A 22,829-nucleotide genomic window follows, 5' to 3' on the forward strand; every position below is an offset into this window, starting at 1 on the left:
AAGGAGAGACACACCTGATGGAGTCGCCGCCGCCGCCTCGCTGACACCATCCATGAACTTTAATGCCGCTGATCTGAAGGGTCAACAAACACACGATGCCATCAACTTCGAGATGCCACCATGATGAGCACTGGCGGTGTGTGAGTGGAGTTGAAGAAGATTTATTTGTCCGCACACCGCTCCCAACGCCCAACAACGCACCACGACCTGCAAATCCAAACCCTAGCTACAGAGTTGAGGAACGGGACCCCCTCCCTCCTGCCGCCGGAGTAGCAGCCGAAGAGAGAGGGGGCCAGCACCCTGGCCGGTGGAGATCGGTGGAAGAAGATCTGCTCCCTAGACGTCTGGCTCGTGGAGGCGGCTAGGGTAGAGGAAAACGCTCGAGTCCCAATCGACAGTTCCTCTCATAAATTGACTACATGTGTACTGACTATAACGTGTATTGTATTATGTGAAAGGCCTGAATATTCGGTAACTATCGTCTCATCTTGAATTCTTTTTTTAGAAAAGGAGGATGACCCCCGGCCTCTGCATCTGGGCGATGCATACGGCCACTTTATTGCCGTCTAAGCAACAAATGTCGCTACACCTATCCAGTTGATGAAGGGGCGCAGATAGTCTGGGCCTAATACCAAACAGACATCGCAGCCAAGCCTAACATCAAAGACCTGAGACCCCAATCTAGCCACTTGCCGGGTCTGGGGCACACACTGGTCCGGCCTGCTCTCAGAGGCCGCCGCCGCCAAGTGCCACCGCTCGATCTTCACAATTGTACTGATGCATCAACCTTGCTCGGTCTAGCTATCGTCGACGCCACCACGGCGCCCAACGGCACCTCCTCCCTGCGCGCAAACAGCTGAGCACGTCGCGGTCGCCACTGATATACCTCGGCGCCATGCTGCCAAGTACCACCAGCCGACACAGCTTGAAGTCCTTGGAAGATCTGTCGTGCGTAGCACCTGCCGACCAGGCATGACCAAGCGTAGCACCTGTCGGTCAGGCATGACTTGACATCTCCACTGAAGCTCCGTGCAAGACGAAGCCGCTCCACCTCCTGCCTCTGACTTCCAGCGCTGCTCCACAAACGATGCTCCCAAGAGAGAAACGACACCGCAGTGCCGCCAACGTCCGATCTGGAACACCAGATCCTAGGGTTTCCCCCGGAGCAGCACGAGTGGGTCGACAGTAGTTACACGACGATGCCTTCATCAAGGTAACGGCATAGAACGTCGCCATCGTCTGCCATCGGCTCGGTTTTCACCGGCAACCATGTCTCCCCAACTCGCAGCTGGGACTAGATGATGGATCTCGAGATCCTATCACCAAGCTTCTGTCCGGCCACCACCGACGAAGAAGATGACCACCACCACTGGCTACACTGGCCAGAACAGATCTGCCATGGGTTCGCCAAGCAGTCCACCAGGCCCTCGACGCAGCCGCCGATCTAAAGCCAGATGACATGCCGCCGAAGAACGCATCACGCTGCCGCCCGATCCAGGCCAGCCGCCGCAGCCACCGCCCGTGGCCCGAGGCAGGGCCGACCGCCGCCGCGGTCGAAGCCAACACCGTCGCATCTAAATCGGTCGCACCTCCACGCATGTTGGGGCCCCGTCACCCCTGAGACGTGGGAGGAAGAGCCCCCGCCACCGCCGTTGGCCTCCGGGCACAAGCCGGCGGCGTCCTCCAGCGGCGGCGGAAGGAGGGGAGGAAAATGGGCTAGGCCTGGCAGCGGCTAGGGTTGGGGAGCCCCGGAGTCGCCCGAGCGGGGGGCAGACGCGGGGGGCACTGTTCTGAGAATAATAAACGGAACATGGGAATTTTAGTTGATGTGTACAATGGCTCAGCTAGCTTAATATGTAAGATTGGAATGTCTAGTGCATTTAATTTCCCACCTGCTACCATTGTTGGATCTTTTTTACTAAGGCTGTAGGACAACTTTCATTCTTTCATGGGTAGACAATGTAGTACAAACAAGGAATAAAAGAGGCAAACACAGAACATGCAAAGAAAACGGAGAAAAACTCGAAAGACACAACACACGGTCATCCTACCCAGGGTCTCGAGGCCATTTTGTGAGCACCAGCACACACCTTCGTCCAGCATCTGACCACATCCTTGCTTCGAGCCGAAGCTTGTGGAAGACGATCGTCACAGAGCTTGAGTACATTAGGAAGACATGGTCGTCTCTCCCCTTCAAAGCGTACATTAAACGAGTGCAATTACTGATCTACATGACTTGGCCACTTCTTTACATAGGCGCGCCGAGCTATGCTGCCACCATGTGACAACTGTCGACAGAAATCAGCAAGCAGCTGCAACTTGTTGAGGACACGAGGCACCAAAGATTGATTGGAAAGGGAGAAAGGGCTAGCAGGTGTAATCTAAATTCAATAGAGCATTGACAAAGCAAGTACCAAGGATCATGGATCTAGCCACGATGGGATAGGTTGTCCGTGTTAGATTGTGGACTTGGTCAGCGCTGCGTCGCCATGATCTCTCCGCCACTCCTCCCACATTCTGGCTCCTGCCCTATATGTACTCTCTCTCTTGTACTTGGAAAGGAAAAGGAAAAATATCGATCCAAAGAGTTTACATGGTATCAGACACCGGTTCCGCATCCCTCCCTCCACGATCGCCATGACTGGAGGCCAGCCAACTCCTCCCCTTCCCGGCGGCCAGCCAACTGACACTCTCCCCGGCAGCTTGCCAACTCTTCCCATCATCGACACCCAGCCGCCTCCATCCCTTCCCGCTGCCATGCCCGCCGCCAGCCTCTCGTTTAGCGACACCATTACGGACATCACCCCGTTCATCCCCATCGTTCTCGATCTTCACAGCCACAACTACTACCACTGGCGTCATCTTTTTGAGATTCATCTGCGATGCTGCTCTCTCCTTCACCACATCTCCGGCGACACGCCCTCGACCCCGCATGATCCACGGTGACTCAAGGACGATCTCGCCATCATTCAGTGGCTGTATACTCGCATCTCCACGGAGCTCTTCAACCTCGTGGTCACCGACGGCGCCTCCGCTCGCGACATCTGGCTTGAGCTTCGTCGGCTCTTCCAGGATAACCGCGACGCCCGCATCTCGGCCCTCAACATGGAGCTCCGCACCATCACGGAGGGCGATCGCCCGGTCGGCGTGTTCTGTCAGCACATCAAGGCTATTGGCGACGAGCTGCGCGAGCTTGGCGAGGTGGTCGCCGATCGCTCTCTTCTTCACGCGCTGATGGGCGGCCTCGACGAGCGCTTCACCCAGCAGGCCATGCTCATTCCGCTCCTTCGTCCTCTGCCAACGCTGGCGGAGGCCCGCTCCATGCTGCAGATGGAGGAGCAGAACCAGCAGCGCAAGGCCAGCACCCCGCGCCTCTTCCACATGATGGCGCGGCCCGCTCCTGCTCTAGCGCCTCCACCGCCAACACCGCCCTCGCCTCAGCCGCCACCTGGGTGGCGCCCCAGCCCCAACTACAAGGGCAAGCACCCGGTTTACAGGCCGCCCAAGCACGGCGGCACGTCTTCATCCACTACTCCGGCGCCGACACACTCCGCGCCCCCAACTCCAGCACCGGCTTCAGCACCGGTGGCGTCCCCGGATACTTCCACCTGGCGTCCTTCTCATGATCAGTGGACAGGTCTAGTGCAGGCCTGGCCGATGCCTTGGTTGGCACCCTCGCCCTATGGCGCTCCGCCAGCCTATAGCGGTGCATGGACGCTCGGCCTTCGCCCCGCGCTCGGCGGCCCCGGCCTCATCGGCTCACGCCCTTCGCCAGCCGCCTACACCACCTACGCGCCTCTGTTCCAGGCCGCGGCTGCTCCTTCGGCTTACTCCATGTACTCCTACGGGGCTCCTCCGCCGACCTGGGATCTCGCTGTGTCGTCCTCGGCGTCGTCTTCCACACCGCCGCCGCCGACTACTGCCTCCACCTCGACTACCACCACACCGGCTTGGGATCAGGCAGCGTTCATCGCCGCCATGAATTCACTTACCACCCAAGACACAGGTAACGATTGGATTTTCGATTCTGGCGCCTCCGCGCATATGTCTGCATCTCGCAGTACGCTTTCCTCCATCCACCCCTCCATCCTTTTCCCCTAAATTACTATAGGAGACGGCTCCTCTGTTCCAGTTTCCTGTGTAGGCACAACTTCTCTCCCTTCTTCTCGTTCACCTCTTCTTTTGCGTGAAGTTCTTGTTGCTCCGGCCCTTATCAAAAATCTCATTTCTGTTAGACGCTTTACTATCGATAACCAAGTCTCTGTTGAATTTGATCCTTTTGGGCTGTCTGTGAAGGATCTTCGCACCAGGATGGAGATCGCTCGGTTCAATAGCTCTGGTGACTTGTACACGGTCCACGGCGCGTCTTCTACTCCACCGCATGCTCTGCTTGCCTCTGTCGCTCTCTGGCACCGCCGGCTTGGTCATCCTCACAGCGGCACGACTACCACTCTTCTTCAGGAGTTTCATCTCCCGTACGATCGTCATAGTCATGATTCGTCCTTGTGCCATGCGTGTCAGATGGGCAAACATGTTCGCCTACCTTTTGGCATGTCTACTACCCGTAGTTCTTTCTCTTTCGAACTATTGCATTGTGACTTGTGGACGTCACCTACCTCTAGTGTTTCCGGTTTCAAGTACTATCTTGTAATATTAGATGACTACTCGCACTTTGTATGGACTTTCCCTCTTCATGCAAATCTGATGTCCCTGCCCTCTTTGTAAATTTTCAATGTTATGTATCTATCGACTTCTCTCTTCCCATTCGCTTCTTACAGTGCGACAATGGTCGTGAGTTTGACAACTCTCGCAACCGCACCTTCTTTCTCGACCACGGCATTCTTCTTCGCTTCTCTTGCCCCTATACCTCTCCCCAAAACGGCAAAGCTGAGCGCTCCCTCGGCACCATTAATGACATCCTTCGTACTCTACTCATCCAATCTTCTATGCCCTCCTCATATTGGGTAGAAGCCCTGCGCCATGCCACTTTTCTCCTTAACATTCGCCCCACGAAACTATGTCCCCGTTTCTCTCCCTACGAATCTCTTTATCTAGCATCACCTAGCTATCACGATCTCAAAACTTTTGGCTGCCTGTGTTTTCCCAACTTGGCTGCCACCTCTGATAACAAATTGTCCCCACGCTCCCTGCCATGCATCTTTCTCGGGCACTCAGATTCCCACAAAGGGCATCGTTGCCTACATCTCCCGACTGGCCGTATCATTCTTTCTCGACACGTCAATTTTGACGAGACGATTTTTCCCTTTGCCAGTCATACACAACCCGACCTCTCTGCCCCGCTTTCTGGCGCTACAGTCACCACATCGCGCCCCTCTGCGATCGACGTGCATGGGCTGCATGGGCCTGTTCACCTGGACCCCCCTCCGCCCAATCCCGCTGCTTCCTTGCTAGCCCCACACCCCAACCTCAACAACCCTTCCGCCCCCGACAACTGCGACGCGGCGGATTTCTTGGATCGCTCGCCGTCCAACCCGCACCCCGCTTCCCCCGACCCCACCACCTTCTCCGCCCCCGACAACTACGCCCCGGCAAATCTCTTGGATCGCTCGCCGCCCAACCCACACGTAGATTCTCCTGGCCCCACCACTCCTGTTCCCATCCGATCTCCCGTCGCCTCGTCAGGGCCTACCAGCTCGCCTCCTTCTCCTCTATCTTTGCCACAGCCTGCCGTGTCTTCTTCCTCCTCTATCCCTACGCCACCAACTCCCTCCCGCCCCTTGCCACGCACTGATGTTCCTGTTCCTGTCCCACAGAACGCTCACAACATGCGTACTCGAAGCAAATCCGGTTTTGGGCTTCCCGTCGACCGTCTCAACCTTACAGCCTCGCCACAACCCATCTCTCCCATCCCAAACTCTTATAAGGCTGCTCTTTTAGATCCTAACTGGTTTCGCGCCATGAAGGACGAATATGATGCTCTCCTTCTCAACAACACCTGGTCACTCGTTCCTCGCCCTCCCGGTGCCAACGTCATTTATGGCAAGTGGGTTTTTCGCCACAAATTCAACTCCGATGGCACCCTCTCCCGTTACAAAGCTCGTTGGGTTTGCCGTGGCGACTCTCAGCAGCCTGGGATCGATTTCGACGAGACTTTTTCCCCTGTTGTCAAACCAAGCACCATTCGCGTTGTGTTGAGTCTCGCAGTCTCATCTTCATGGCCCATTCACCAGTTAGATGTTAAAAATGCCTTCCTCCATGGCTCTCTCAACGAGACTGTGTTTTGTCGACAGCCCCTCGGTTTCAGCGATCCTACTCTTCCTGATCACGTGTGTCATCTCCAGAAATCTCTCTACGGACTCAAACAAGCACCCCGTGCTTGGTTTCAGCGTTTTGCGTCCTTCATCCAACGCATCGGCTTCTCCCCTTCTCGCTCCGACTCCTCTCTTTTCATCTTCCACTCTTCCGAGCATGTAGCTTATCTTCTGCTTTACGTTGACGACATCGTCTTAACAGCCTCCTCTGACTCGTTCCTCACCCATATCATCTCTTCTCTGCGCGCCGAATTCTGCATGACCGATCTTGGTCCTCTTCACCATTTTCTTGGCGTTGCTGTCTCCCGCGCCTCCTCTGGCCTTTTTCTCTCTCAGCGACAGTACGTCTTAGATCTTCTCTCCAAAGCTGGCATGATCGACTGTCATCCTTCTCGTACACCCGCTGAACCAGGCCCGAAACTCTCCTCTGCCGGCGACCCTCTCCCCGACCCCACTCTTTATCGTAGCCTTACTGGAGCCCTTCAGTACCTTACTCTCACACGTCCCGATATTACCTACGCCGTCCAGAAAGCCTGCTTATACATGCACGACCCTCGCCTTCCGCACATGAGCCACGTCCGGCGTATTCTGCGCTATTCAAGGGGACCCTTGATCATGGTCTCTCTATCACTCCTTCTTCCCCAACTTCCCTCACAGCGTACTCTGATGCAGAATGGGCGGGATGCCCAGACACTCGACGATCCACATTGGGATACTGCGTGTATTTGGGTGATAACTTGGTTTCATGGTCGTCGAAACGACAGCTGACTGTCTCCAGGTCATCTGCGGAGGCTGAATACCGTTCGGTCGCTCATATGGTTGCAGAAATAGTGTGGCTTCGCCAGCTTCTTGCTGAGCTGCATCGCCCTCTTGATCGTGCTACCATTGTCTACTGTGACAATATTTCTGCAGTGTACTTGTCATGTAATCCTGTACAGCATCGTAGAACTAAGCACATAGAGATAGATATCTACTTTGTAAGAGAGAAGGTAGCGTTAGGCGACGTCCGAGATCTGCATGTTCCTACAAGCGCCCAGTTTGCAGACATCTTCATCAAAGGATTGAGAGCGGCCTCCTTCCTCGACATTCATGCCAGTCTCAACGTCGTCGAGCGGGACGTTGACACTGCGGGGGGTGTTAGAGTGTGGACTTGGTCAGCGCTGTGTCGCCATGATCTCTCCACCACTCCTCCCATGTTCTGGCTCCTGCCCTATATGTACTCTCTCTTGTACTTGGAAACAAAAAGGAAAACTATCGATCCAAAGAGTTTACAGTCCTCAATGAGACATCGACCCTGCAGAGCAAGTCGTGTGAATAGTTGGCACTTGGGTGGCGCATCTGAATTGGAAGCAAGCTTAGCATAGGTGGGTTTGATGCATCATGAGATGTGAAGGGCATAGCAGGGCTAGCCCTGTAAGAACCACTTGATGTCTGAGAGCCAACTCAGAGAGTCCTACACTCCTACTGCCCATGTCGAGACCCAACTTAGTAAGAACTAACAGATATGTCCATGGCGGCGGCGGCATTGAGGGCTTGGTGGACGGGTCGGCGGCATGCATGGTCTTGCCTCCGGGCAGATATGATCTAGTTGGTGTGGCCTGCTCGCTGTGCGGCAGCAGAGATCGGTGGCGGCCGGTGCACACGATGCTAGATGAAGGTTCGTCGAGCATATCCGGGTGAAACACTTGCTCTCGGCTAGTGCCAAGGCCGGGGGTGGGACCACTCTTCTGTGCCGTCCCCTTCTTGAAGGCATCATCGTGGAGAACCCAAACCCCCAGACCTCTATCTGCTACCTCTGGGGAAACCCTAGACTAGTCTATCAGATTAAAGCGACGCTCTTATGTCGTTCCCCCCTTAGGGGGGGTCATTCTTGGAGGTGTGCATTGACTCACGGGACCAATGGACTGGTTCAACAGCGGAGCGGCATTTCATGTGACACATTGACGATGTAGAGTCTTGGCGGCGTGGTGCGGCAGGGTCTCGGCAATGGATGTGATGATGGACGCGCGTAAGGAGGTGGCGTTCTTTGGTGCCGTGGTGGCGTCGACCGCGGGCCTGGCAAGGTCGATGCGCCAGTACCTGCTCTGAAGATTGTTCGGTGGAAGACGGCCGCGCCGGCCTCTGCAGCGTGCGCATACGGTGCCCACTGAGAGTGAGCCTGACCGGTGTGTGACCCAGACCCGACAATTCGGCGTGGCTGGGTCTCCGGCTTTAGATGTTGGGCTTTGGTGTCAGGTATGGGTATGCAGCCCTGGTAATCTGCACCCCTTCATCAAGTTGATAAGAGTAGCGACAGTTGTTGCCAAGATGGTGACTTCTGACTTATTGATGTATTACTTTGAAGGTCTTGATGAATAATTAATAAAATGGCTGGGTGCATCGCCCGGATGCAGAGGCCGCGGGTCATCCTTGTTTTCGAAAAAGGAAAAAAATGTCCAAATAAGTTTAATTCAATTTTTAACTACTACTCCCTCCGTAACTTAATATAAGACTTTTTTGGCACTATCGTTGTGTCAAAAACGTCTTATATTAAGTTACAGAGGGAGTACAGAACTTCATTTTTGGGTTGTAACATTTATTTTTTGAATTATTATTGCATTGAAATATTCATACAAAATGATCACGGAGGAAGGATGATATTTATCTTACTTATTTTAAGTGTTTCAGTTATAGGAAAAAAGGGATAGACATTTGATGTATAGGGTTGGGTGGATGCCCCCTATCCGCTGTGCGTGGACACGTCTAGACATGTCCGTGGATGTTTTGTGCGTGTTTTGATAGACGTGTTGGAGTCTGGGAGATGACCTTATGCATTATTTTGCAAAACTAAAATGTAAATGCCGTACAAGATGATCTGGTAGTTCTTTTTACTCACTTCTTTCCGTCTTATAAGGCCCACACATATCCTTTGATTGATAACATAAACAACGTAATGCCAGTTGCATACCGTAAAAGTTAAACAATTAGAAAATATATCATTAGAAAGTTGGTATATTTTCTCTCATATAAACCGGAAGGGAGGGAGTAATTGAGCCGTCGCAACTAGGAAGGTGATCCTCTACCTCTTATCTACACCGGCCAAGCCTGGTCCCCTCTTCCTCCGACTACTACTCCCGGCAGGAGGGAGGGGGGACCCCGTTCCTCTGCTTTGTAGTTAGGGTTTGGTTTTGTAGGTCGTGGTGCATGCGCCGTTGGAGTGGGGTTAGCGGCGCTCAGATGAATAAATCTGCCTCAGCTCCACTCCCACACCGGTAGTGTTTTTCATGGTGGCGTCTCGAAGTTGATGACATCGTGTGTTTGCCGATCAGTCAGATTGGCGGACATAGGGTTCATGGATGATGTCGACGAGGCAGCGGCGGCGACCCATTCAGGTGTGTCTCACCCTTTGCTCTATCCCCGTTGCCGTGGCGTTGTCTCCGACGTCATTGTGGAGCAGGGAGGTCTTGTCGTCCGAGAGTATGCGCAGATGGTTGTCTGCCAGGAGACAACTGGAAGAGATATATGATGTATCTTGTGTTGGGTTGGTGGTTGGAAGCTGACAGTTCTGCTTTCCTCCTCCGACATTGTAGTCGTGCAGGGGTGTCAGTTCTGGAGTTCGATGGCATGTCCGGGTACACGTTGCCGCAGTCTGATTCATTCAACGGTAATAGATTTGCTTTAGACAAACTACTTTAGAGGTCTGTAAAGCTGCAAATCAGCATGGAGTTGCATCGAGCTCGGGTGAAGAGGTGGTCTGTCTCCTTTCCCTTGACGGAGAGGGACAAACACTGGTTTTTTGCGTAGGATTATCCTATCTTTTCAGTTATTTAATGTCGGTGTCTACGTGCCTTGTAGCTGAATTTTTATTTTATTAGTAAGACATGTATTACAAGCTACGTGCCTCTCGCTTCTGTCTCAATCTGCCCGGCCTTACAATTTGCATCCCAAATGTGATTAATCAAGGGTATAGTTAATTTTCTACTATGAGAAACAGGTACTATAGCTTGGAAAACTCAAGTAGCCAACATGCACAGGCACATTTCGATCTAGTTTGGCCATGCGGGATGACTGACATTTGTTAGCTTGGCAAAGCTCTTGTCTTCGACCAAAAATAATTACATTCGTCAGTTCGACCCAAACTCAAATGTAGGTCTACTCCAAGCTGAAACATCATAAGTAATAAAGGTACCTCCCTAGAAGTTGTAGGAATAGAATAAACGAAACATATATTGGTCTACTACTTCTTCAAGTTTGATCATGTAAGATCAAACAAACATACGTCCAGTTCTTCAGGTTTGATCACACAAGACAGCATAAACATATATAGGTCTACTTCAAATTAGATTACACAAGACAACAAAATAAACAAATTACTTCCAAGTTTGATCGCCTAAGAGCATGAGCTAAACAAGAGTCATATAGGGAAGATGTACCCCTCTGCCAAGTTGTTGAGCTTGTCCCTCACAAGTAGAGACCAAGCAATGACAACCTGCAGCTTAGCATTGCCAATAGTACATTCTTGAGTGCTTATTTGGCAATGTTGAGCAGGGAAGTCTAGCCGGGCTTCATCAGCAACAGTACCAGACTCTGAATAGCCTTTCATGATAATCCTAAGCGATCCTTTTGATTCCACAGTAACAACATTCCTTGACAGAGGAAGGTAACCATCTAGTCCATCTTCGGGAAATTTTTCAACAGAATCAAGCAACACAACTTGCCGACATGCAGCAGCAATAGCACCTTCAGTAAACGTTGAACAAGAAACTTGTACACCATATTCAACAGGAAATCCCCCTCCAACAACACGAATAGACAAGATAGTGGCCTGGATCGCACTACGAACAGTCTGAAGGCCCACCTCTGCACTACACAGGCTGCCAAGGAAAAGAGCAGTATCACCACTGAAATGGTGGTGGTTAGTAGAACTCATCAATGCTTTGTCTTGGGGCTCTGCTCCATCTTTTATCCTTAGTTCAACTTCAAAGTCAACAGGGTACTCGGCCAGAATAGCACGAGAAGGAACAGTCAAGTGCAAAAAAGGATCCTGCAAACATCATCATCATTGTTGTCATTACTAACGCTATAATGAAATATATGAGATTACATGGAAAGTATTACAAAGAATTAAATTTAAATAGACCATCACAACTTTGCTTAGGAACAAACTCAATGACTTTTACGTTCCTCATAACCGGAACATGAAGCTACAAGACATGTTCATATTGGAAAGTTAACCAAACTGGAGAAGTACTTAGTTACTTAGATGCATAGGCATAGTCAATCTGCATGCTACTTGTGTTTTACTCGGGTGCAAGCACGAGGGGTTTTGTGCCTGCATAACACTTTTTATTTTTTCCCTCTTATCTTTCTTTCTATCTTCGATGTCCCAAGTAAATAAAACAATTTAAGCTCCGGTGCATGCTCAAGTAGCTCGATAGGATGTCTTTCCTACATGGACGCCTAAATACGGTATCTTGTTAACTCAATAGTGTATCTCATTAACTGAAACACGTAGCAGCGAGTCACCGAATCAAATATCCAAGTTACATCATTGTGGTACCGAGGCATCAAATATCTACTTATTTGCGTCAATATAAGTGAGCGTAGACAATCACATGAAGGTTGCCATGTAATGTTTAGGAGGAAGATAATCTGTGCTATATTGCCGAAGTTACAATTGTGAAATGTAGCAACTAGATAAAAAAAAAAGTGACAGAGCTGATAAAAAATGAGATCTTTGCCAAGGTGAACAAATAACACAAAGTACCATCTCGCTCCTTTTTTGTTTCAGTACATGTATATTCTTGCTTGCGAGGTCATATAAATCATCTATTTTTTCTTCTTATGGTTGTTTTAGTTGCATGCGCCTTAATACAAATAGCTAAAACATACAGATATTTTGCTTAGAGAGGGTTTGATTTGTTGCCTGCCGTGCTTAATTTACAGAGGTGCTATCTATCTGTTTGTTTGAAATGCCTATGAATGAGAATGGTATTCCCTTCCTAAGAGATTTTTGTACTGATGGACAGAGCACCAGGAATTAATTGTCATATTGATTGTTTGAATGTTCCTCTTGCTGCTGACAACAGTACAATTGATTATATCTTTGAATGAAAACTGACTCATCTTCCATGGTCATTAGAAGGTCGAAACGGGAGAATGACCTCTACTTCCTAAAATGTTTTCATTTCGGTTTACTGAATAAGCTAAATATATATCTTGGGAGCAAGTGTTAGAACACAGAAACCTATGATATTGCTGCTGTTGAGATATGTATGAAAATACTGGAATCAAATCTAACCATGCAACCATATCAACAAGGGCCCGCAGTCTGCCTGGAAGGTGCAGTATGGAAGCTGCTTGCATTAATCCAGAATAGATCTTGACTTCGGCCAGAAGTAGAAACTATTTTTTTCATATAACCTCTTGTACTAATTACAACTAGATATTACTCACAGAGTGAGTTTGTTATCTGCTGTGCTACTCGACTAATCCTGCTGAGCTTAATTCCATTTCCTTGATGTGTAGTTATGCGCTGATAGGGATAAACTTTGCTTCACTCAAACTGTTTTCATCCAAGAGTAATGATAATGCTATGCTTATTTAAGAACCAGCAGAGCCATATCGACCAACATATTAATTTTTTATATTTGCTAGTGTAAATGCTTAATACACAAGAGCTCACATGCAAGAGGAAGAAAAAATAAATGTCATATACATACCTTTTCAGTGAGTACTTGACAGTTAGCCCTGGAGCGGGAGAAGAGAATGTTGCGGTTACCATCCACAGCGTCTCGAGCAGCAACTACGCCGTACACATAGAGTGGCCACTTCAAGCTGTCATCTAGATCAAAGATTTTGAAGGAGTAGATCTGCAATGCCTCGGTGGCGCAGCCGGAGTATGGTCTGATACCAGGAGCAAAGGGGGTAAAGTACATAGGAGACAATGTGGCTGCAACATCAATGTGTTTAGTGTTATATAAATGTACAAATTACTAAACCAAGAGAAGTGCAATATTTTACTATACAAGAAGGAAAGCAGCATGTAATATGATTGCATTGACTGAGAAATGCATATTAAGAAACAAAAAGGAACCAAAAGCAGGAAATACATGACACCGACAACAAATCGGAACATCCACTTGGGAAACTGTGCACTTGTGTGTATTTGTGCAGGTATATAGCTGTTTCACCATCCGTATCACTAGTGTTCCTTTCAAATGCACTGTAGTCCTGACTTTACTTCGTTATAATCACTACCATCAAACACCTAATAATTATTGTCTCCATGTCTGAATGGTACGGTTCGCTAGGCCTCTGAGGGGCATATGTATATGATCAATCAATACCCTTGGTAATTACTCACTTGTCTTTACAGTAAATTGGTGAGAGTTGATTTGTTCCTAAATATGACATGCATGATGCATTAGTACACTGACATGATATTCTAGGAATTTGGTGTGGGTTTTTCTAATTTCTGGCACAAGCACTAATTCCCCCTAAACTAGTACAATGAGTTTCCCCAGAGTTGCAAATTTTCTACCAAAATTACTAAAACTTTTACTGTACAAGAAGGAAAGGCAGCAAGTGATACGGTTGCACTGATTGAGAAATTGATTCATATTAAGAAAGAACATGGAAGCAAAGCTGCCATAGAGACTAAGTTAGGTTTTTTCAAAAAAAAAAGAGAGACTAAGCTAGGTCAGTTTATTAAGCAGCATATATAGATGGATGAACGGCTCTTACTTATGTCATTGAAGCCTCCACACCTTAATACGGGACTGCCCCAAATTGATTCCCAGCTGGCACGGCGCTCCTTGTAAGCCGAAATTGCAGGAGCAACCTGAGAATTAGATTTGCCTGAATTTGACGACCCTTGCCTCGCTATGATTCTGGAGATCTCCGCGCATCTTTTTGACAGGAGATAGAGTAATCTGACCGTCTCCAAGGGGATTGGGACAGCGAGCTCCCTCAGAGACTGGACCCGGTAGCCCAGCTTGAGCGCCTCGTGCAAGAGCAGAGCGAGGGCCTCCTCTTGATTTGCAACGAGGTAGGGCAAACTGACCAGAGGCAGGCTCGCGACTTTCTGGTTCTGCTCGACCAGCTGAGGTGATTCGAGAGATAGTGATCTCCCGCCGGGATGATGACGATTTAGGTAATCCTTCTTTCCGGCGATCGTCTCCAGGCCCCGGGACGTGGCCTCGCTCCTCAGCGAACTGGTCTCCCACCTCAGGGTCTCACGGTAGCGACGAAGAGCGTCCACCATGTCTGTTTTCGAAGTCGGCGCCCTGATGTCCATCTTCGTCTCTTCTCCCCAACACTGTTGATCTCTGTTTCCGCCGCCGCCGCCTAGGGCTTTTTCTTTTTCTTTTTATAGGATCTCCCTTTCCGCCGCCGCCTAGGATATGAGCTCCGCTATCTGAGTCCGTCTCCATCTATGTCTCCGCCGCCGCCGCCTTCTTCTTTGACCGAAACCAGCAGTTTGCGTAATATAATGGAAAGGGCACGGCGTGGAGAGGATCGCTTATTAGTGCTCGCGACGGAAACTGTCTAAACTGAAACACAGATCGCTCGATCGTCCAAGCTCTAAAAATCCACGTCCTCCTGCTGGGTAGGGAGATGGAATCCGTGACAGATCAGTCTGATGAGTTGTCGACGCTGATAGAGGATATCATCGCCCTGCAGAGGGAGCGCAAAGACTTGCTCGAGTCCCTTACTCCAAGGATTTCTCGCTGGGAGAATATCATCTCTGGAACAGCAACGTCGAGAGTCGCTGAAAAGGGAATAATGGCCGACAACACATCATCGGTCCCTGTGCAGAAGAACACGGACTCACCGCAGATTAGAGACGATGAGAAAGAACTAGTAAACTCCATCCTCCAAGATACGGAGGACTTGGGCCACCGGCTGCTGTCCATGTCACAGTATCTTTGGATTTCCCATGCCCGCATCTCCTTGTACACGGCCGATGAGCTGGTTACCACAACATCCAGATTAAAGAAAATCTCCATGGATTTCTACAAGGCTGCCGAGGAGGCGGTGGAGGAGAAGAGGAAGGAAGAGAAGGAGAGGGATAGGATGAGGAAGAAGAAGGATGCAGAGAGGGATCAGACGATGCTGACCCACGAATTCTTGCGTCTCTCCTCCAGTGTCCTGGCTAGACCCAACCTTTACAAGAATGAGTTGGCGATGATGTTTACGGTGGAGGATGAGGAGGAGTATGAGAGGGTGATGGAGGCGGAGAGGGAGATGGAGAGGCAGAGGGAGAACTGCAGGCGGCGGAGAAGAAAGAAGAGGCCCCCGAAGAAGCCTCCGATTGTGGAGGTGGAGCACGCTGCTGACGAGCAGGAAACGAAATCTCAAACGGAGCAACTCAAAGAGTGGATGGATGACGAGCTGGAATTTTTCGCAGGCCACCGTAGCATCTGGGAACGCTCTAATGGCAGCAAGTCCGGACGGTGCGGCGGCTTCGAAGATAAAAGTAAGTAAAACATGCGTGCTGCAGCTTAGCTTACTCAACTTTTTTTCCTTGGTCCGTTTGCTCTATTCATGTCTCAAAATATTTCTGCATATCACTAATTTATTATCTCCTTGTTATTTTTGCAACGAATGGAAGTGAATTGATTGTCTTTGCTTAATTTATTTATCATACTAGATTTCTGACACTTCACACCTTACCTTTGGTGCTGCAGCCACATTGAGTCCTATGCAGTTTACGCACTGCATACCCGGTATCATCCCGCCCCGTGCCGCTGTCACTGGGAGCACATTGCAGATCTACTCCTTCAAAATTGTTGAACTAAGTGATGACCTCAAATGGCCACTCAGGGTGTATGGTGTGGTCGCTGCCCGAGACACCGTGGACCGCAACCGCAACCTTCTCTTCGCTCGGTCAAGAATTAGGTGCCAAGTACTCACTGAAAATGTATGCATTGTTATATATTCAGTTTTCTCTTCGTTGTGTTTTTAAGCATCATTTCTTCTTTTTCTTCTTCTTCTTCAGCAAAACACTCCATTCATGTCTAATGATGATCTAATGCTTTGCAGGACTCTTCTTTGTGCTTGACTGGCCCGTCTCGTGCAATTCTAGCCGTAGACCCAGTCGACTTTGAAGTCGAACTAAAAATACATGATGGAGGTGATGAGCGCAAAGATAGAGAATTGATCTGGGCTATCAACCATTACGACATAGCATACAACGGTGAGCAGCCATCTTTAACCTTCCATAGCCCATTGTGTAGAGCAGAGTTGAGGCTTGAGCGACTTCCTACAACAGTCCAAGCCACTATCTTGTCTGTTCATGTTGTTGGAGGGGGGTCTCTTTTTAAATCTGGAGGCCAAGTTTTTTGTTCATCGTCTAGTGCAGATAGTAGTGCTGCCAGACGTGAGAAGATTGTGTTGCTTGATTATGTTGAAACAAATTCAGCAGCAAAAAATGAACGACATCTAGATGGCTACCTTCCCCTGTCAAGGAATGTTGTTTCGGTAGAATTTGGAGGAGGATTGGAAGTTGTGGTAAAAGTCTATGGGGGATCTGGTTGTACATGCGGTCATGTTTACTTCCCTTTCCAGTATTGCAACATAAGCCAGGGTACATGTTCCGTCTCTGGCTCTGAGGTGGAGATCGTTGTTGCTTGGTCCCGGCTTGTCGGAGACAAGATGGATATGTTGATCGAAGGGTATACTACCCAGGCATAGTGTGCTATATCTTGACCAGGAGTGCTACCCTGTTTTCCCTATTATATCGATTTTGCTTTGCTAAAACATTGCAAATATTTGTATGCTGGCAAGTAGGGGATGTCCCACTGTTTGTGTGTATCTAATCTATATTATGTTATATTCGACTGTATGTGTAATGAATATAACTTGTATTGTATTATGTTTCCATTAATGAGCAGTTGTGTGTGCGCGTTTGTTTGTTTTTGTCTGCATTTTAATCCTGCAGAGGCTGGGTGTCTGTTTGTTATGCTTGTATCCACCTAATGCGGCATTATGAGTCATGAAAAGCACCTTTACTGAAAAAAATGATTACTGAGCTTTCGTGTGCATCTAGTCTCACATTATCTAAGCTGAACATTGTTCTTTCAAAATTAGTTGGTTCCTGCCTTTCTCAAGTAACCAAGCCAAGCCAATAATAGAGTGCAATCTTTGTCTCACTCTAATTAGTATCATGGAAAACCTTATGCACCTATGGAAGCTTTGCTTCTCCCTGTAAGCTGGAATCTGATGTTGCCATTTGCCAAAAGCTGGGACAGCACTAAACATGTTCATGTTATAGTTATTACTATGATATAGTACTATGTTGAATTGCTGATTTTTTTAGAAACATGCACAAGTAGCGCCCGGATTTAAATTACCCAAATTCTAGAAAGTGCACCTATGCTCGTTGGTTGTCCTCCTGAGTGCACGCGTCGTCCACTTCTACCGACAAAACAACATACGCGTCGTCCACCTCCCACACCTTATCCGCTCATCCTACCTCCTTATCGTCGTCCCACCACCAGCCACCCTACTCCTCTTCCCTGCCACGCATCCCTCTAGCATGCTCCTCCTCCCAGTTACGCGGCTGTCACCCCGATCTTGCGCTGCGCGCCGCGCCAAGCACAACCCCTGTCGCGTCCTCCTCTTACCTACTCCCGGCAATGAGTGTAGCACCCAACACACGCCCGACCGTCCCGATCCTCCTGGTGACACACGCCACGCCCAGCAGGACCTGCTCCACATATCCCCGGCGCCGCTGGTCACCAGCCCGTTATGCCCCTCTACGGCGTCGGCTCCCCCTATGGTGGGTGGCTTTGGTTCTACGGCGGGTCATGTTTATTTTCCTTCCCAATATTGCAACATAAGTTAGGGTACATGTTCCGCCTTTGGCTCTGAGGTGGAGATCACTGTTGCTTGGTTCCGGCTTGTCAGGGACAAGATGGATACTACCTAGGTGTACTGTGCTATATTGACATGGAGTAGTACCGGGTTTGCCCTATTATATCTACTAGAACATATGCCCATGCCTTGCAACGGGAAAAATGGATGTGTCCAATGAACGCCCATCAGCGTGGCATGACAACATCCTTGGAGGCTCGAAGGTGCATGCTGACGTGTAGAAGAAATTTGTATCATGCTTTAATCTTCATTAATTGCGACGGATGCATGTCCTGACCACTGAATGAGTAGGAATATTACATGGTAGTTTACTTTTAATCATTGTAAGAATTTAATTCATCTCATAATCTACATAGATCATTGAAAGAAATAATAGTAGAACTTACAAAAAAATAATTATGAGATAGGCGCAACAAATCGGAATGGGGAGAGTGTGTTATACTCCTTGAGAATGCATTATATCTGAATTGCTGGTGATAAGCACTTATATCCTCGACGCACACGTTTTAGAAAATTGATGAAATGCATATACCAGGATATTCAGATTAAGTACTTTAATGTGTTTTGCGCCAGACACGAGCGCTGCATTGGATCTGGATCAATCCTCCGCTCCCCATCGTGCCACTTATTCACCTTATCCGCAGCAATTCCAGTGTGGTACCCAACTTTTTCTTGTCATCTTTGCAATTCGAGTACAATATTTTTTTGTGATCCTCTACATGCGTTGTAACTTCAACTTCTCCTTTTTATTTTCGCAGTTTCTCTTTGCATCAGGAATGGCCTGACCAAGATCATCGGCGGGCTCATCTGATGCCTCTTCTTCAGCTTCTTCCCCCATAGTAGTACCATTGTATTCGAGGAACCTAGGATGGTTGTCATCATCCTCTTCTTCTTCATTGTCTTCCATTATAACCCCGGTTTTTCCGTCCTTGGTCCAACAGTTATAGCCAGACATGAAACCAGACTGAAGCAGGTGGCCGTGAAGGACTTTTGAGGTAGAGTAATTCCGATCATTCTTACAGACACCACATGGACAACACATAAAACCTTTCCACTTGTTTGCTTCAGCCACACGCAGAAAACTATGCACGGCATTAATGAACTAGGGAGAGCATCGGGGTCATTGTACATCCTTTGCTGGCTCATCTTCATTACACAAGATCGAAAAGACCAAATTAATACAAGTTCATACACACTTATTCTCATAAAACAACATACAACTATCTAGCTAAAGCATTTGAATGCAACAACAAATGCGATTAAAATCGCAATTAAGGTAATAATTGATCCAACAGTATAATAATACCAAGCCTCTTTATTAACGATATATTTTCTAATCTTTTTAATCTTCAAGCGCATTGCATCGAGGAGGTACTCTCACATATACCATCTCGAGTGGATGGGGCCATGAATGCTCGTCTGAATGCTGTGTATACAAAAGAAGAAGTTAAGGAAGCATTGTTTCAAATGTTCCCCACGAAAGCTCCAGGATGGTTTTCCGGCCCACTTTTTCTAGAGGCACTGGGAGCTATGTGGAGATGAGATTACATGCATGATCATATGGGTGCTCAATGGAGAGGACTCACCGGAGGATATAAACCGCACGTTCATCATTCTTATTCCCAAGATAGCAAGTCCAAAACTCTTAGGACAATTTCGACCTATAAGCCTTTGCAACGTGGTTTACAAAATCGCGTCAAAGGTCTTAGCTAACAGGTTGAAAGTTATTCTCCCCGAGGTAATTTCTGAAGAGCAGTCGGCCTTCGTTCCTGGACGTCTCATCACGGATAATTTTATAACAGCTTATGAATGTCTGCACTATATGAAGTCTAGAAGGATCAAGAGCAACAGGTTCTGTGCGCTTAAGCTCGACATGATGAAGGCTTATGATCGGTTAGAGTGGTCCTATCTAAAGGCAGTAATGCTCAAGATGGGGATCAGTCCACGGTTCACGGAGACTGTAATGAGGTGTGTCTCATCCGTTTCTTTCTCGGTTCTGTTTAATGGAGGCATTATGGATGATTTCAGGCCATCGCGAGGACTTCGCCAGGGAGATCCTATCTCTCCCTATTTGTTTCTTATTGCTGCAGAAGGATTATCTTGCTTGCTGAAAGCAGAAAATATAGGAGTACAGGGTTTGGCAGTTGCACCCACGGCTCCATCAGTCAATCATTTGTTGTTCGCCGATGACAGTCTTCTGTTTTTTGAGGCAACAAGAGCGAGTACAGAGAAGGTACGAGACCTTTTGAAGATGTACTGTGATGCTTCGGGACAACGTATTAATACTGATAAATCCTCGATCTATTTTAGTAAAATGGTTCAAGAGCCACAACGTAATGAGATAAAGCTACTGCTTGATGTCCACAATGAGGCTTTGACCGACAAATATCTAGGGCTTCCTACTGATGTTGGCAAGGCGAAAGAGGGATGTTTCAGGTACCTGAAGGACAGGATTTGGAAGCATATCCAAGGATGGACGGAAAAATGCCTATCGGCAGGAGGAAAGGAAGTTTTAATAAAGTTTGTTGATCAATCCATACCAACATATTCCATGGCATGCTTCAAGCTCCCTCGTGGATTATGTGAACACATCAATGGTCTACTACGGAAGTTCTGGTGGGGTAGCAAGCAAGGCCAAAGGAAGCCAGCATGGGTCTCTTGGAGGACTATGTGTAAGCCCAAATTCATGGGAGGATTAGGCTTCAGGGATATTGAGCTCTTCAATCTTGCCCTCTTATCCAGGCAGGTATGGCGATTGCTACAGGAACCGGACACGCTCAGTGCTCAAGTTTTAAAATCTCGTTACTATCCAGATGTGGACATACTTGATGCAGCTTTAGGAGCCCACCCGTCACAGGTTTGGCGGTCGATACTTGAGGGAAGAGATATTCTTGCTCTTGCCTTGATTAAGAGGATTGGTTCGGGGACAGACACACGCATTTGGGAGGAGAATTGGTTGCCACGGGACTACAAACTGCGGCCTATCTGCCCAATATCGACGAACCCACCCCAATTTGTGCCAGATCTCATTGATCCAGTGACGAGGACATGGAGGAGAGAGATGATACAAGAACATTTTCTTGCACCAGATGTGGATGTGATCCTGAACATACCATTGAGCTCGAGGGTACAATCAGATTTTTGGGCTTGGCACTATGACAAAAAGGGTATTTTCTTGGTGCGATCAGCATATAGAATGAACAATGCTATCAAATTCCAAAGAGAAGATTGGCTTGAACACAGAGGAGGTCACTCGAACCAAGTGCGGGAGAAGAAGTCGTGGTCTTCGCTCTGGAAGGTTAAAGTTCCCTCGAAAGTTAGAGTTTTTGCTTGGAGATTGTTACATACGTCTTTGCCGACGGGTACTACAAGGCATGGAAGGAATATGGCGGACACGCCGGCATGTTCTCTGTGTGGTGCGGAGAATGATACATGGAGGCACTCGCGTTTTGACTGCCGAATGACAAGGTGCGTGTGGGCGTTAGGCGAGGAGGAGATAGTCGAGCATGTGCTATCTAACAGATCTGAAGACCCTAGACTGTGGCTCTTCTGGCTTTTCGACACGATGAACCAGAACGAGTTAGCAAGAGTATTGGTCACTATGTGGGCCATCTGGTGGGCAAGGAGGAGGGTGATTCACGATGACGAATTTCGGAGTCCTTTGTCCACTATGTGCTTTACCAACAGATACCTGGAGGACTTGACTATTGTCTCTGTAAGCAGACCCGCAGCAGGACGCCCACCACAGCAGCGATCCCATAGATGGATTGCGCCAGAAGGGAGTGCACTAAAGATTAATGTGGACGGCGCAGTTTCGCGGGATGGTAAAAGGGGTGCAGTCTCGGCGATTTGCAGGGACAAGGATGGGAAGTATTTGGGTTCTTCAGCTGTTACCTTCGATGGCTTGGTTGATGCGGCAAGCCTGGAAGCATTAGCATGCAGCGCTTCGCTGCTCTGGCAAAGGACCTCAACCTCTCCCATGTGATCATAGGTTCTGATTGCATGCAAGTGGTCTCAGATATTCGGAAGAAAGTGCTTTCTTCTTATGCTGTAGTCATAGATGAGATAAGAGAGACTATGAAGGATTTTGTGAGTTCTAGTTTCAGATATGAGTGTAGGGAGGCAAATGTTGAAGCTCATGCCATTGCCACGGCTGCTTCATCTCTCCCTTCTGGACGCCGTTTGTGGCTAGGGATCGTACCGAACATCACTTGTATTCCTTCCTTATTATCTTTTGAATAAAGCCCTAGTTCACCTCAAAAAAAAAACTTGGGACTTCCAATTTTGTGAAAGTCCTAGAAGATTCCCAGCCGGTTTTACCGGTTTTGGGAACTGTTTAGAATGTTCCTTGTACGGTTTTTTATTTTTCGTTTTTTCTGTTTCTGTTTCTTTCTTTTTCTTTTTCTTTCTTTTCCTGTCTTTCTTTTTCTGTCATTTTTGTTTTCGTTTTTTTTCTTTTCCACAAAAGTTGGGATATAAAAAAAATCACAAATCCATAAAAATTTCTGGGAATTAAGAAAATGTTACATTATGAAACAATTGGTTCATAAAATCCGAAAATGTTAGCAAATTTCAAAAGATATTCTCGTTTCAAAATTTAGTTCACATATCGAAAATATGTTTCTTAATTTTAATAAATGTTCCCATTTCGCAATTTAGTTCAAAAATTCAAAAAAAAAGTTGGGAATTTCAAAATGC

The 22,829-nt window shown here is 48.1% G+C and overlaps 2 protein-coding genes across 2 annotated transcripts; one reads left to right on the forward strand and one right to left on the reverse strand.

Moving 5' to 3' along the window:
• Positions 1 to 10,401: 10,401 nt before the first annotated feature.
• LOC123042926 (uncharacterized) lies at positions 10,402 to 14,633 on the reverse strand. The gene is made up of 3 exons (XM_044465274.1): positions 13,998 to 14,633; positions 12,974 to 13,203; positions 10,402 to 11,295 (listed from the first exon to the last, which is right to left on the reverse strand). Exons 1-3 carry the CDS (start codon positions 14,548 to 14,550, stop codon positions 10,666 to 10,668), a joined length of 1,413 nt encoding a protein of 470 aa, XP_044321209.1. The 5' UTR covers positions 14,551 to 14,633; the 3' UTR covers positions 10,402 to 10,665.
• Positions 14,634 to 15,321: 688 nt separating this feature from the next.
• LOC123042927 (uncharacterized) lies at positions 15,322 to 17,092 on the forward strand. Its single transcript, XM_044465275.1, has 3 exons — positions 15,322 to 15,732; positions 15,944 to 16,176; positions 16,299 to 17,092. Exons 1-3 carry the CDS (start codon positions 15,330 to 15,332, stop codon positions 16,947 to 16,949), a joined length of 1,287 nt encoding a protein of 428 aa, XP_044321210.1. The 5' UTR covers positions 15,322 to 15,329; the 3' UTR covers positions 16,950 to 17,092.
• The last annotated feature ends 5,737 nt before the right edge of the window (positions 17,093 to 22,829 follow it).

This window comes from Triticum aestivum, chromosome 2B, assembly GCF_018294505.1.
Source record: "Triticum aestivum cultivar Chinese Spring chromosome 2B, IWGSC CS RefSeq v2.1, whole genome shotgun sequence".
NCBI classification, from domain to species: Eukaryota; Viridiplantae; Streptophyta; class Magnoliopsida; order Poales; family Poaceae; genus Triticum; species Triticum aestivum.

Bases quoted from the DNA above. Each gene is read 5' to 3' on its own strand.
- LOC123042927 (XM_044465275.1), top strand. From the start codon at position 15,330: ATGAGGAAGAAGAAGGATGCAGAGAGGGATCAGACGATGCTGACCCAC. The intron at 15,733-15,943 runs GTAAGTAAAACA...TTGGTGCTGCAG, and splicing joins CGGCGGCTTCGAAGATAAAA to CCACATTGAGTCCTATGCAG. The intron at 16,177-16,298 runs GTATGCATTGTT...AATGCTTTGCAG, and splicing joins GCCAAGTACTCACTGAAAAT to GACTCTTCTTTGTGCTTGAC.
- LOC123042926 (XM_044465274.1), bottom strand. From the start codon at position 14,550: ATGGACATCAGGGCGCCGACTTCGAAAACAGACATGGTGGACGCTCTT. The intron at 13,204-13,997 runs GTAAGAGCCGTT...TTGATGTTGCAG, and splicing joins TGGAGGCTTCAATGACATAA to CCACATTGTCTCCTATGTAC. The intron at 11,296-12,973 runs GTATGTATATGA...TGATGTTTGCAG, and splicing joins GTCAAGTACTCACTGAAAAG to GATCCTTTTTTGCACTTGAC.